The sequence below is a fragment of the Gallus gallus genome, chromosome Z (assembly GCF_016699485.2).
Source record: "Gallus gallus isolate bGalGal1 chromosome Z, bGalGal1.mat.broiler.GRCg7b, whole genome shotgun sequence".
In the NCBI taxonomy this organism is placed as follows: Eukaryota; Metazoa; Chordata; class Aves; order Galliformes; family Phasianidae; genus Gallus; species Gallus gallus.
Window position 1 is genome coordinate 48,108,355 of NC_052572.1, and position 13,970 is coordinate 48,122,324.

A 13,970-nucleotide genomic window follows, 5' to 3' on the forward strand; every position below is an offset into this window, starting at 1 on the left:
ACTTATTTATAACCACAAGATCTGAAAAGATGTTTAATTTTAATTTTTTTTTTATGGCATAATAGTTCTGTTTTTTTTTTACCTCAGCCATAATTTCTGTATTGCAGACTTAATATTAAGACTAAAAAGTGATTATGGAAATAAAAGAAACTACATCAAAGCATGGTGAAAATGGAAATTATTACAGAGGTTGGTTTCATTCAAAGTAAAATATAAAATAGCTCTGAACAATCAAACAAAATATTTAAATTGTGAGTAATGTGAACAACATTTTAAGAGCACTAAACCATGCAAAGTGAACAGTATTGAACTCAGATATGCATTTACACCGCTGCATTGCTCTTAATTGGAAATGTGTGTAGAAAGAGGAAGGATTTTGCAGAATATGCATGTTTGCTTTTCAGTGCATTGCTTCTTAGTGTAATTCTAGCTTGAATTAAAACCAGTGTGGTGTTACATCATCAGCACTGCAGAGCTAAAGCCCCAGGTTTCAAACCTCTTCGAACATTTTCTTCCACTTGTGCCCATTTGACTACTCTTTCTTGTCTCCTCTCTTCCCAATTACAAGAGGAGACAAGTGACAGGCAAACTAGGCATGAGGATCAAATGGGTAACTCCAGAAGTTGCCAAAGAAAACAACTACCCAAAAAACAAACCTGAACAGTTGATTTTCTTTCCTAAGAGAACTACAGACAACTTTGAATTGTAGTGTTCTCCTGGGCACTGTTAGGTCTTCCCTTGGCTACAGAGCAAGTGAATAACTACATCCTTTCAATATCAAGTAAAATGAGACAGCTTGATACAGATATTTTACATTTATTGGAAGAGTACAGTAAAAAGGGGACAGCGGACTCATTAGTGGTAACTGGTCCGTGAGAAAAGACAGAGCATTATTCAAAAATGGCCCGCAGTTTACAAGAATATTGAAATTCTGTTTTGCATCAGCCTAGGAAAATAAAAAATTAGCTGAAGTTCAAAAGTGTAACCTTAAAGTATATTAAAAAAATGGCAAGTAAACGGAGTTAGGTATCTATTTAAAATTATAAAGGACAGACAACTGGCAACTGCATTACTTAGTCATCATTTTCAGTCCTGCTTAGAAGTCAGATGAACTTGTGATATTGATTTTTTTTTTTTTACACGTGTTACTATCCATGCACTCATTTCCAGTGTTACGTATAACCAACGTTTCACAAATGTATTATTTTTAAACAAGGGGCACAAAAAGTGCTTTACCTGATACTGAACTTGCTGGTGCATAAGTCAGGCACAAACTTGAAAAGAAATCAAGTTTGTTTGCAAGCTGTACCCCACTCAGGATCAGTGGTGTCGGGAGTCCTTTGTATGTAGTTCCATGACCCGGCCCTCCCTCAGAGCCCCTCTGCCATCCCCGGCTGCTGCAGTGGCACAGAGGAAAAGAAACACATGCAACTGAAAAGCAGCCATCCTACAATGGTTAGCTCCAGACTACCCTTTGTGAGTCCTTTGAATATGCATGTAACTATACAGTCCTTCTACAGAAGGGATAGGTGTTTGGGGTTTCAGTCCTCAGCATTTCCTTTTAGGAGTCTGCCTGACTTTTGTGTCCTGTGCAATGAGCCTGTTTCTTCCTATTATATGCTATTTAGCAAAAAAAACCAACAGGTTAACCTGACAGTTACAGGTTACACAACAACAGCAGAAACATGAACATTTTGTCTCGTGTGTTGTTCTACTGTAGGTTTGGATCTGTAACATGACCAAACAGAAGATGGAAGGAAAGAGAATAATACCAGCTCCCTGTTGCATATTTCCTCTTCTGTTTGCCTGGACAGCGACAATGAAATAATGCTGCTGCTCTCTCTCCTTAAGTACAACCTCAGGCAACGCCAGCAATCAGACACAACTTGCTATGCAGCAAGCTTCCCCTCACCAGCAGGTTTCTTAGTAGATTGCAGTGAGCGTTAAGTGTTCTACAAAAGTGTTCCACGCAGACTGCAAGACCTTTCCTACAGCAACCAGGCTGCATCCACACCATATACTGGAATGGCCGAGAGCACCTAGCCATTGTAATTGGCCAATGTAACTTAGCAGTTCCCTTTCATGGTGAGCTAGAGAGGTGCAAAGGTATAGTTCTACCCTCCTACCGAATTCAAATAAAACACAAATGCTACTATTAAAGTGGTATTTCCCATAAGGAAGATTGCTGTTAAAACTGTAACAGGTTTGAACTGAAAAAATTACTTTTGCCGATATTTGAAATGCCTTAAGATGTATCAACTTGGACACCTCCTGGAAGACTGATTCCCTGCAGAATTTGCAGACCGAGCAATGCTCAGCTCCTGAAGCTGCATGTCTCAGCATTTGGAGGTAGTGAGTATAACTACCAGCGTAAGTAAATGCTGCATCACATATGGAAGTCAAATTTCTAAAGGCAAAGTGGATAACAATAATGCAAATCAACACTCATAGGAAATTTCTGGCAATTAGAAGGCATATTTACAAGGAGGCTTAGTCAGAATTAAGTCATTGCTGCTAATTTCAAAGATAGCATTTTGAATCCGGTCTGACAGCAACTCATCCCTTTTTCCAGCAGTGCAATTAGCTTCATAATTTTTCCAGTGTGAGCAGGATGCTCTGTGTCACAAAGCAGGCAGTCAGGAATGCTGTTTTTCAGTGTCTTTTATGGTATGTACAATCCGTGATACACCCAGGGTTTGTAGCCTGATTGGAAACACAGTTTGGACAGTGCGCTTCACCTTAATTGAGTTAGCTCAGTCTTCATACAAACATGTTGCCACAGGAGGGTATAATGACACTATAATATTTTTGAGTCAAACTAAGCCAGAGATGTATTTGAAGTTTTTCTCTCACAAGAGTAACTTCCTTGAATTAAGTGTGGTACGTGGCAGTGTCAGAACTAAGGAACAGTTCAGAGATGCAGGCACAGAGCACTACAGCACAGCTCAGCTGGAATTACCCCAACGCACCTCTCTGTGAGCAGTGGAAGGATCTTGCGTAATTTAAGCACAGGATCTGAGTGAACCAGTTTACATAACAAAATAAGTGTTTCATATTACTACTGCATTTGATAATTAGGGATTTCTTCATATGTTGGGGAAGACTGAGCTGACTATATATAGAGATGATAATGTGGGTCTGTGCTTTTTTAGTGGTGGAGGGTTCTTGCACATGCTTTCAACACGTGTAATCCAGAAGGAATCTCTGACTTCTTCTTTTAAAAAGCAGAAATGCCTTAGCTTTCTGAAGGGTTTAAATGCAGGAAGATGTGCCTCTCTCACAACTCATAAATGTCAGCTATGTGCTTGGTCTATAAGGTTTTGTAGTCCTAAAACTAGATGGCAGTTCCAAATAGTGGCAATTTAGGAACATTCTCACCAAGCCAAGTCTGCAAGTGAAGCTGAGTGTTAATAATGCACAAATATGCAATGCTGAGAAATGGACAGAGCTGAAATCACAGCTGCATTATCTGCTTCAGTGAAAGATCAGTGACACTACTGGAAAGAGCATTCGGAATTTGACAACAAATTTTTGTGTTTTCAACTTGAGACTTTTATGTGGTTTATTTTCCTGTTGTTTTCTGATGTCTTTTTTTTCTTTTTTTTTCTTTTAGCATTTTAGGAACGAATGCTGTGCTGGGGGAATTCTAGTATAAGACTACAGATAATACTCCTTACCGATGTTATTCCTGTAGAAAGTTGATAGGTGTTGCCGTTAATGCATTTTTCTCTTATAAGCTATTACTTGTGAGTGTTTAAGGACTCCATTCTTATAGTCATTTCTGCAGGTGGTAATCAGAAGAAAATCTGTTTAATAGAGCTGATTTACCAGACCATTCTTAAGCCATGGTTGCTTAGAACTTCAGGAATACAGGACTTCCTCTGTGCTTTCTTGTAACTAATTGAAGCTCTTTATTCCTGACAGAACGAGAAGAAAATACCTTGTTTGGCAGATGGGGCATCTCTCCCTCCTCTCCGTATTCTTCCCTCCACAATATCCAAGAAATAGCCTTGCAAGAATATCACAAGTTCTTTTATGCTTTAAGAAAAAAATAGTAATTGATGAACTCTTATTTTAATAGCAAACTATTTTATGCTTAGTCATAAAAATGTTACAAATACAAGTGCACTGGCGTAACAACATTAGTACTGCCTACGAATGAGACAGCTGTTATAAGAAGTGGATTTTCCCAATTTGCCTCTTTCTTTTTATTCCATCCTTATAATGATTTATCACTCCTTGTTACAACCAGCCATCTCCAGAACTAATGCTCTCGAATATCATCTGCGATGACACTACTCACACACTAACTCATCTCTTCCAATAATTCACAGTTGAAAATGCATCAGTGGCACTGCCATTTAGAGGACGTGACAGTAAGACTAAGGACACAGGCTTTGCAGTTAATGACAATTGGTACTATCCATGCAGCAGGACGTCTGGGAAGAGATGCAAAGCATTTTTAAATGCTTCTGGGTTCTGGTTATTCTATGTAACCTCAGGAGAAGTACTTATGTATTTATTTATTTATTTACTTATTTATTGCATGTGCTTTTTATCAACAGTATCTTTACAATGGGTGCAAAAGGCTTAACAAAGTAGTTAAAATAGTCATAATAGATAATGAATGGATAATATCATAGTAAGCTTCAGGTGTGGGTAATTATAACAGGTGGTTAAAGACACAGATTAAACAGTAAGCTACTATTTCCTTACCTAGATCTCTGTTTCACATAAACAGGATGAGACCTTACAAACTGAAGAAGAAATGCAAAATAACTTTAGTCGCTACATGAAAAGCTGCCTCATTGGTTCTATTAGAAACTGATGAAAACGCACATTTCAAGGATAAGGTCTTGGTGGAGTGCTATTTCTGAAAGATTACACCTCTGCTGAAGTGAGGTTGTTTACAGACATGAAGCTTTTCAGTAATTTCTTTCCAATAAAACTGAAATGCTAAGGAATCCTCGTGATTTCACCAACAGCTGAATTCTGAAGCTAACATCTGGGCTCAGCCCTTAAGAGTATTTTGAGTCCCTCCCATTCAGCAGTGCTCACAGTTCAGAACTCCTTTGGACTCCATCTGGCTGAAACTGAGTGCAGGTGTAAGAACCTACTTGAAATACTGCCTGTCTAAGAGGGACTGACATTTTCTGTGAACTCTCCAGAGCAAACCAAGTCTACGAGCTACATGACCAGTACCTGCACACCCTATGTGTAATGCAAGACTTCAGCCATCAAAAGTTCACAGAAAGCAGATATGGAGACTTTGGCTCCTGACCACTATGTCTGTCTTTTATATTTCACCATAGGGCAGTTTTGTTTATAAACTCTCCAGCAAGAAATTCATAGAAACTTAGAAGCAAAGTATTCATAGGTATGGATTGCACTTCCTAGAGTATGATGGCACTAACTACAAATGAGAAAAGATGAGCAAATTCTGCCACAAACACTGAAAAATTAATTGTACAAAAAAGCATTAAATAATTGAAGAGACTATGTGTTTAAATTTATTTTATACCTTTTATATGTGTTATAATTTATTTTATTTTAAACTCAAGCTGGTACTCTCCCGAAGAATGATTATTTTTTAGCTGAACTTATGCTTACTTCAGCAGCAACAATATATCTTCTTGCTGCTGAATTATCCCCATGTTTTAAGAAGTACATTACATTTAAACAGAACTGTGATATGAATTACAAATGTTAACCATTTCAGAATAAATAAGAATGCATTTCTTATCTATATATGAGAATCAAGATGGACAAATAAAATAGTATTTTGTTAAAAAGAAAAAAAAAAGGATTTTTTTTTGCTGTCAAGGGCATATAGCAAAGATATATAATTCATCTCTTTCACAGAAGAAGAATATCAACTCTCCAGAGAAGCAGTGAATGCTGATAGAGAAGACACCATTACCCTTACTTGCAGACTTTCTTGGTGCATACCTAAGGACCAGCAGTTGAATTAATAATGGATTTGAGACAGGGATTTTTCCATTTTGTTGTGGTGCATTTCTTAATCTTAGTGCACTTGCATTTGCATTAACATACAAGCAAATTAAGGCACAAACTGTGTGTAATACTTAAAAGCACTCAAATGAACAAGAATGCTTTCCACTGCTCTTGAAAAATATCTTTGGGCTACTTGGAAATACAGTACTAAGAAAATATGTCCAGTATCCTGATAAGGAAGTTTCAGTTCAGGCCATCAAGTTTGCCAAGTACTGCACCTTAATGGGTATGCATGTAGGATGCTCCAAAAGTAATGCCTCCTACCGACTTCCATGGAAAGTACAACAGATACAAAGAGCACAATAACACTATTTGATAGAGCAAATTCTCAACTACAAAACATTAATTCTGAACACAGGCACCACCATGAGCTATACATCTTCGCCAGCAAAGAACAAGAGCCTGCATGCTGCACTTGTAAAAACCTGCACCAGAGGATGTGAACTGCTGGCACCGCTGCCCACAACCTCACTGTTTGGGCTCTATAAACACTCAGTAAGCATGGATGAATGTCAGTGGGTGCCATTTTTTTCTACATGGAGGAATTCAGTGACACACCTTTGCTTCACACGCGCTTCCAGGTCAGATGTCATTTTGTCAGGCTGCCCCTCTGCTGCCAGACCACCATCAACTGCCTCTGATGTCGTGGGCCAACATAGTAAAACAGGAGGCATTACTTTCGGAGCAGCCCTCATGACAGACAAATTCTTTTAGATTACACGTATTTTTGTCACACATAGCCCTTGATCATTATCACCCTGCACTACCACAACTACGCTTTAAAGAGCATAAATTCTGTGGACCATAGAAAAGCCGCCTTAAGAGAAATAAAAACGCAATGCAGCCACAGACTTCACTACATAGGGCTAATAAACATTCCAGATGCTGTGTTACTTTCAGTCTCTGTTTACTTGTATTAACAGTAACAGACATTCCTTGATCTGAAAAATTTTATTTAATTTGTAAAGAAATTTTAAGCACCTTAACTCTGGAGCTCAGACCAGGGCACTGCAACTTGTTTTTGTTTCTATGTAATGCCATAGAAAATAATCCCCACTATAAAAAGAACACAAAGTCAGAGCAACACACTGTACCTTTCCTCTATTCCCCATCTACTGCATCTTTTACTACGGAATGTTACTTTTTTTTTAACAAGTTTCCTTTATTTTTGGTGACATTTACAATTTGTCTATCCCCCGTCCTTTGAAACCTGATTGTGATGATTTTAAAAAGTTAGAAGGTTAGTATTTCTACTCAGCCTTGTTCCACCTGTCACAGACTTCAAATATATGTTCTTATTTGGGTTTCTTGGACAATTCCTCATGCCATATAGACAGAGTGTTTTCCCTTCGACGCTATGCATGGAATGTGCTTTTTCTTAGTATAACCTTTTAAAAGCTCCAACTGCACACTGAGGGTTATTACCAATCTAAGGGAAAAAATCAGGATCAAAAGCAAATCCAGCAATTCACATTCTTTAACTTCTCTAAGATCGATGCTATTGGTCACCTATTACACTGCTGCTATCATTAGCAAACCTCTTTCTGTTGGCCTACTGTTCTTACGTATTCTTTGGAAGACAGATGATTTGCAGTATTTCTTAACAATAAATGTACTCAATAACTGCTTTTTTGTCTGCTTGTTTGTTTCTTAAATAAACCCAGGTAATTAATGGAGACGTTACTGAATTCTGATGGCTTCATAGGAAAAAAAAAGGGGTAAAGGGCATAGGTAAATCACATCAAAAGTCAGAAGAACTTACTATAGCATGGTAAGAAATGGACATGTAGCTCAGTTTTCTACAGAAGAAACTTCTGGATTTTGCTGTTCAGTAAGCAGACTTACATCCAGAATCTAACTGACCTTTCCCCTTGAAACAAGCTATCATTAAAAAAATAAGTTGCAGAAAGAATTTGAAAAATATAAAAGTTTCTAGCTGAAATACTTGTCAAAACTGTCTTCAGTCTTAAGGCCAACATGCATGACACAGTCACCATGTTAGAGAGCTGCTGGTGTTGACAATTGAGACAGGGACAGCAGAGTGAGAACACTGCATTAAGTAGAAAAACTCTGAGAAATGTCACTAGCAGTTACTTGCTGTAAAACACATAAAAGCCACAGTTTCTTAAATCTACAGTATGTGCTTTCCTATTTACATGTAACCTAAATGACAATATTACTATGACTGGATATATAGCATTTGGCAGTATATGTCTTTAATGCAGGTGTAGACATAATTCAAGATGGTACACATGTATATAAAAACCAGTTAATTTCAAAGTAATCCTAAACGAATATTGCAAATAATGTTGTATAAACGCATAGTGTTTGAGGGGAAAAAATACTTCAATGGAAAATAAAGTCCCACACACATTGAGTTTGGCACTAGGATATCACTATGTCACTTTCTTTTTGATTGAAGATAGCTCTTTCTGAATCTCACTGAATTTTGGTCGGTTCTCTGGATGGTAGTCCCAGCACCTCTGCATTATTTTATATATTTCTTCCGGGCATTTCTGCGGTGCTGACATTCGGTAACCTGGTACACAAGAAAAGAGGAAAAGGTTTAGTACTGAAAACTGATATATATTGACAAATTTAAAAGAAATGTGCAAAGCTCAGGATTAAAAAATAAATTGAGGTTCAGTTTTACATCACTTGTAATATGAACAAATTCTTCAATACAGAACCCCATCAGGATGGATAGGTATTAAACTAACCCAAGCTCAGGTATCAGTAACATTTAAGTTGCGTAGGGTAAATTGTCAATATGCTTCTCAACTCTGAGGGCAGCAACCTGCATAATTGTTTTTCCAGTGTCTTAGGAATATGGTACCCTCTTAAGCTTTAAATGTGTCAACCCTGTCCACCCCACCCTTCAGCCACCTGGGAAAATCATTGATAACCATAGGAATTATAACCAAGACCGGAGTAGATTTTTTGACTCTCTTAAAATGTAAAGACTTTTATGTTCGTTGCTCTTCCACTCTTTGTATACTAAAGAAGTTCCCTTCCCACCTACAGTTTATCTGTCTTTTTCTTCCCCCTCATTTTCGTAACTTATTTTTGTATTTTCCCACCTCATCCCATTCATATTCTTCTGACTTGCTCCTGTAGGCAGTCTGCTGTGAAAACTGAAGGTGAATGACTTAGAGATGAACAGGAGAATGAACAATCACCTATTTGCAGCTGATAATTCAAAAGCCATAGACATACCCACAGCAATAAAGGTAACTTCCTAACGAGCAGGAAGTAAAGCAAAAATCCCAGAATGCCTGCAGTCAAAAAGCATGAGCTCCTGGCAAAACTCAAGCAAAAAAAAGGGTGCATGAAGAGAACAAGTATGTTGGATGGAATATAAAGACAATGGCCAAGCATCCTAGGCTGAGGTTAGGAAAACAAAAGCCCAGCAAGAATGGAATCCTGCCAGGGATGTCAAAGGCAAGGAGGGCTTTGATATGTACACAGGTGACAAAACAAAGGCTAGAGAAAATGTAGGCTCACTGCTAAAGAAGGCATAGGATGTTGGGAAACAACAAGAAAAAGGCGGAGGTATTGAATGCCTTCTTTGCCTCTGTCTTCTCTAGCAAGACTGGCTTTCAGGAATTCCGGGCCTGAAGGACAAGAGGAAAAGTATGGAGCAAGGAAGACGCATGTTTGGTGGAAGAAGACCAGGTCAGGGAATACTTAAGCACACTGGACAGATGTAAGTTCATGGAACCTGACGAGAAGCAACCGCAAGTGCTGATGGAGATGTCAGTAAGAGGCCACTCTTGATAATACTTGATTGATCAAGAGGACTGGGAAAAATGTCCAAGAATAAGGAGGAAAGCAAATGAAAAGCTGTTTATACATCCCCTTCAAGTATTGGAAGGCCACAATGAGGTCCCCCCGGAGCCTTCTCTTCTTCAAGCTAAACAATCCCAGTTCCCTCAATCTTTCTCCATAGGACAGGTGCTCCAGCTCTCTGATCATCTTAGTGGTCCTCCTCTGGATCTGCTCCAAGAGCTCCATGTCCTTCTTGTGCTGGGGGCCCCAGGCCTGGACACAGAACTCAAGATGGGGCCTCACAAGAGCTGAGTAGAGGGGGACAATCACCTCCCTCTCCCTGCTTGCCACTCCTCTTTTAATGCAGCCCAGAACACAGTTGACCTTCTGGGCTGCAAGCGCACACTGCTGGCTCATTCAGTGAGGCTTTTAACAATACATCCCAGTACATCTGAATGGAGAAGCAGTTGATCTCCTCAACGGAGATCTCCTAAAGATGCCTGGACGTGGTTCTGCGTACCCTGCTCTGAGTGTCCCTGCTTGAACAGTAGACCAGATGGAACCCAGAGGTCCCTGTCCACCTCAGCTGTTCTGTCATTCTGTGAATTGTACAGCTCTCAGGGCTAATTACAGACAGACAACAGCACAGTGGGCTGGCACTTAGGGTTCTACAGCTAACACAGCTCTGTGATTTCAGGCTTACTGCAGAAACCTCTCTCTCTTTCTAAATCAGAGTATAAATGACACTAGACTCACACAACAAAACTAATATTGATTTTTTTTATACTGCCTTGCATCTGCTCTAGATACATGATTGATATATGTAACTTCAAAGGAGAACAAATGAGCTCTAGGACACAGATAATATGAAGCCACTTAAAAATCCTTTCCTTCATGAAGTTGCCCCTAGAAACTAATTCTTCAAAACAGTGATGGCAGCAACTGCTTTTTGTCCCTAAAGTGAAGTGATTCTATATACTCAATTTGGGATTGAAATTATCCTGGTTTAATATAAGCATTCAAGTGACTAAATGTACTGATGACTCGTACTGATTGAGCAACTGAGACAGATAAATCAGGAAGAAGATCTGGAATATCCTAGCTGACTATCCTAACAGATAAGCTGTAATTTTGTGAAAACCAGAAAAACACGATGATAGAAGAAATGATGATTCTAGAAGAAAAACTGAAAGAGAATTTCTGATGGGCCATCAGGACTGTTTTCACATAGTACAAAAAAAAACAGAAAGGCAAAAAAATACTTCTTAATTTTTGAACCGAGCCAATTTCTTTGCAGTGGATTCAAACAGTAATTAGGTAGTAAAACCTATTTTTACATTTGTATCTCTACTTTGACCAAGACTGAATTTTTGCTTTTGTCTTTTAAGAATAAGCTTTGGTGGTCATCTACAGAGATGATAATCACAAAAACAACCTCTCCTTTTCCCCCCCGCCCCCCAGACTAGGCTTTTGAAAAATCAATAAGCCGTTTTACTTGTTTAGAACCTGTTTTACACAGTACTACTATGTAGAGTACTGAAATGTCACTAAATATGATGAAAATAAATCAAAGTCCTGAAATCCTGCTCATAGTTATTTGCTACTTTAATAAAAGCCTTTTGATTATTTTGTAGGGGAGAAATGCAGCTTTCATGGCTCAGGCAGCTTACCATTTTCCACTATAATTGATAAAATTTTGTCTGAAATACTTTAATAGAGAAGATGGAATGCTACAGATTTTTCTTCTAGCAGTTTAGAATATTTATAGGTGCATTAGCATAATCTTAAATAATTCATTCTGGTCAAGCCTCTGCTTTGCAAAGCAGTAAATTCATCCTCTCTTCATCTTACCTTTTAGTAACATACATGTCTGTTTTATATATTATGCGTACACATAATGTGCTAGAAGTCTTTCCTCCTTAAAGTCAGTGGTCAATATATTCCTTTTCATTTTTAATATATTTATGTTTGTCAGAATTATCAATTAAATAATTTCACAATATTTTTCTAACATTTCCAGATAAGCAGTATATTATTTATTTGCTATCTTCCTCATGGATGTACACAGCATTTGTTTCACTCCCTACCTTTCTCAACTTGTTCTCGTGCTTGCTGGTTGGTCATTCCAGGATATGGGCATACCCCTAAACTGAATGTCTCCCACAGAAGGATTCCAAAGCTCCATACATCGCTCTCTGATGTGTATCTCCCTAAGAAAAGGAGAGGAAACCCACAGATTAGTCCACAGAGAAATTCATTCTTCAAATGATTCCAGCCACTATTTTTTTAAAAAAGTATCATACTGGCAATCTTTAAACTGAACAAAGCTGTAGCTACTAATAATGGTCTGCAGCTACAGGTATGGTCTGTAAATACCATAGTCTTCAGTATTTGAAAGGACACATTATCTTAAGCGTGATAACTAGGAATAATACAAGCCAACTTTAAATGTTAAGAAGCTTGACAAATAGACTTGCTACACAAAGCACAAGGTTGAGATAACCTTACCGTATCAATTATTTTGCTGGTAATTTAATAATTACTTACCTCTTACTATAAAATAAGTATATATATTCTTTTAATACAAAAGGATATTAATTAATGTCCCGAAAACTAATGTACAGCAGCTTCAACTGCTGCTTAATCTGACCCTGAAGAACTGAAGCAACCATCAGTCAAAGAGAAAGAACAAAACTGTGCTGGCTCGTTTCATTGTCTCCAACTATCCTTCTGAGACAGCAAATTTTGATAACTGAATTCCAAACCTCTCTGTGTGATGAAAACCTGATTTTATGGAAGGAGAGATCTTGGAGAAAATACTATTATTGTCTCTGATGTATTCACATTAAAAGAGGTGCTGAATCAGAAAGTGAAGGATCCAAGCCCTTTGCAGAAGGATCTACAAAAATGTTACCTTAAAAATCCACCTCCCATACTCCTTTAATCAGTTTTCTGTTTATATTTCTGTAATATATTATTGCACTGTATATATATCTTTGGTCTTAAAAATACATGCATGCATGTGAATGTATTGTTTGTTCATCTCCAACCATTAGATTAAGCAAACTAAGCCACATCTTGCTAGAAAAAAAAAAGGGAAAATAAAATACATGTAAATTATAGTGACAGTTGGTGATACATCAACTGCTCTGACGTCAGAAAGTTCAGTTTACTGTTAAACGAAGTATGACTTCCAGCTGTGCTATATTAGCTACTGTGCCTTGTAGATGGTAATTATGGACATTCACTGTGTTCTTTGTAGTAAGATTAGTTTTCTTGTCTGTGTATCAACTCTCTTCAGAGTTTGGCATCCACTAATTTTAACACTTTCCATTGAAATCATTCAGTAAATGCAAGATAGGTGATGAGCTTTTTTTTTTTTTTAAAAAAAAGAAAATACATATTCTGCACAGTTAATTTGCCTGCCAACTATGCTATTATCCAGGAGAAAAAAAAAAAAAAAAAAAAAAAAAGGCTCATTCATTCACAAAAAAACACCATGCAGTAATTTATTTATGACAATAAATAAATTATTTGTTTGTCTGTTATGACAAACAGCACAAAGTCATATTGGCAATAAGTGTATATTAAATGTATGCCTTAATTTTGAAAGAACAGAAAGCAAGAATATCCTATACTTGGTCTATGCATGTAACTTTGTAAAGAGGTGTTAAAGCATTTTTTTCACTTGCTGGAAGTGGTGGAAGTCATATAACTACAAATAAGAATAATGGTAAGGAATGGCACTAAATGGTGCCCACTGAAGTAAATGTTGAATATTCCACAAGCTCCAGTAGCATCAGGATTTCAGTTATGACTTCAGACACAGCTCCCTGATCACTCCATTTGTCCTAACAGTTTAAATATCACAACTTCAGTTTCTGTGTGTGTTTTTTTTTGTTGCTGTTGTTTTTGTTGGTTTTTTTTTTTTTTTGCGTGTGATTACTATTCATTTGTTACACATGGTGAATCCAAAAGTGATAAAAAACTCTTTTTCTTATTTTCTAAAGCACTGTATCATTCATGTAGTGGCCAAATTTCCCTACCTTTCATTGTCTCCCAACTCTTAAGTTTTTCCACTAAGAACCAACATGAACAGTGGTTCCAACTAGTTCTGAGTCATGGAAGATTTAGTTCTGTTTCAGTCTGGTATTCTTCAATATCCACACAAAATAATGCAGAAGATA

At 37.6% G+C, this 13,970-nt stretch overlaps 1 protein-coding gene across 3 annotated transcripts in view; it reads right to left on the bottom strand.

Moving 5' to 3' along the window:
* Nucleotides 1-800: 800 nt before the first annotated feature.
* Nucleotides 801-13,970, bottom strand: part of FER (fer (fps/fes related) tyrosine kinase) — a 179,836-nt gene continuing 166,666 nt past the window's right edge. For all 3 annotated transcript variants that reach the window (XM_040656018.2, XM_413981.8, XM_046905745.1), the window contains 2 exons: nucleotides 11,871-11,993; nucleotides 801-8,554 (listed from right to left, as the gene is read on the bottom strand). In XM_040656018.2, the coding sequence (XP_040511952.1) occupies nucleotides 8,412-8,554; nucleotides 11,871-11,993 (266 nt within the window). In that variant the 3' untranslated portion in view covers nucleotides 801-8,411. The remainder of the gene's footprint in view (nucleotides 8,555-11,870; nucleotides 11,994-13,970) is intronic.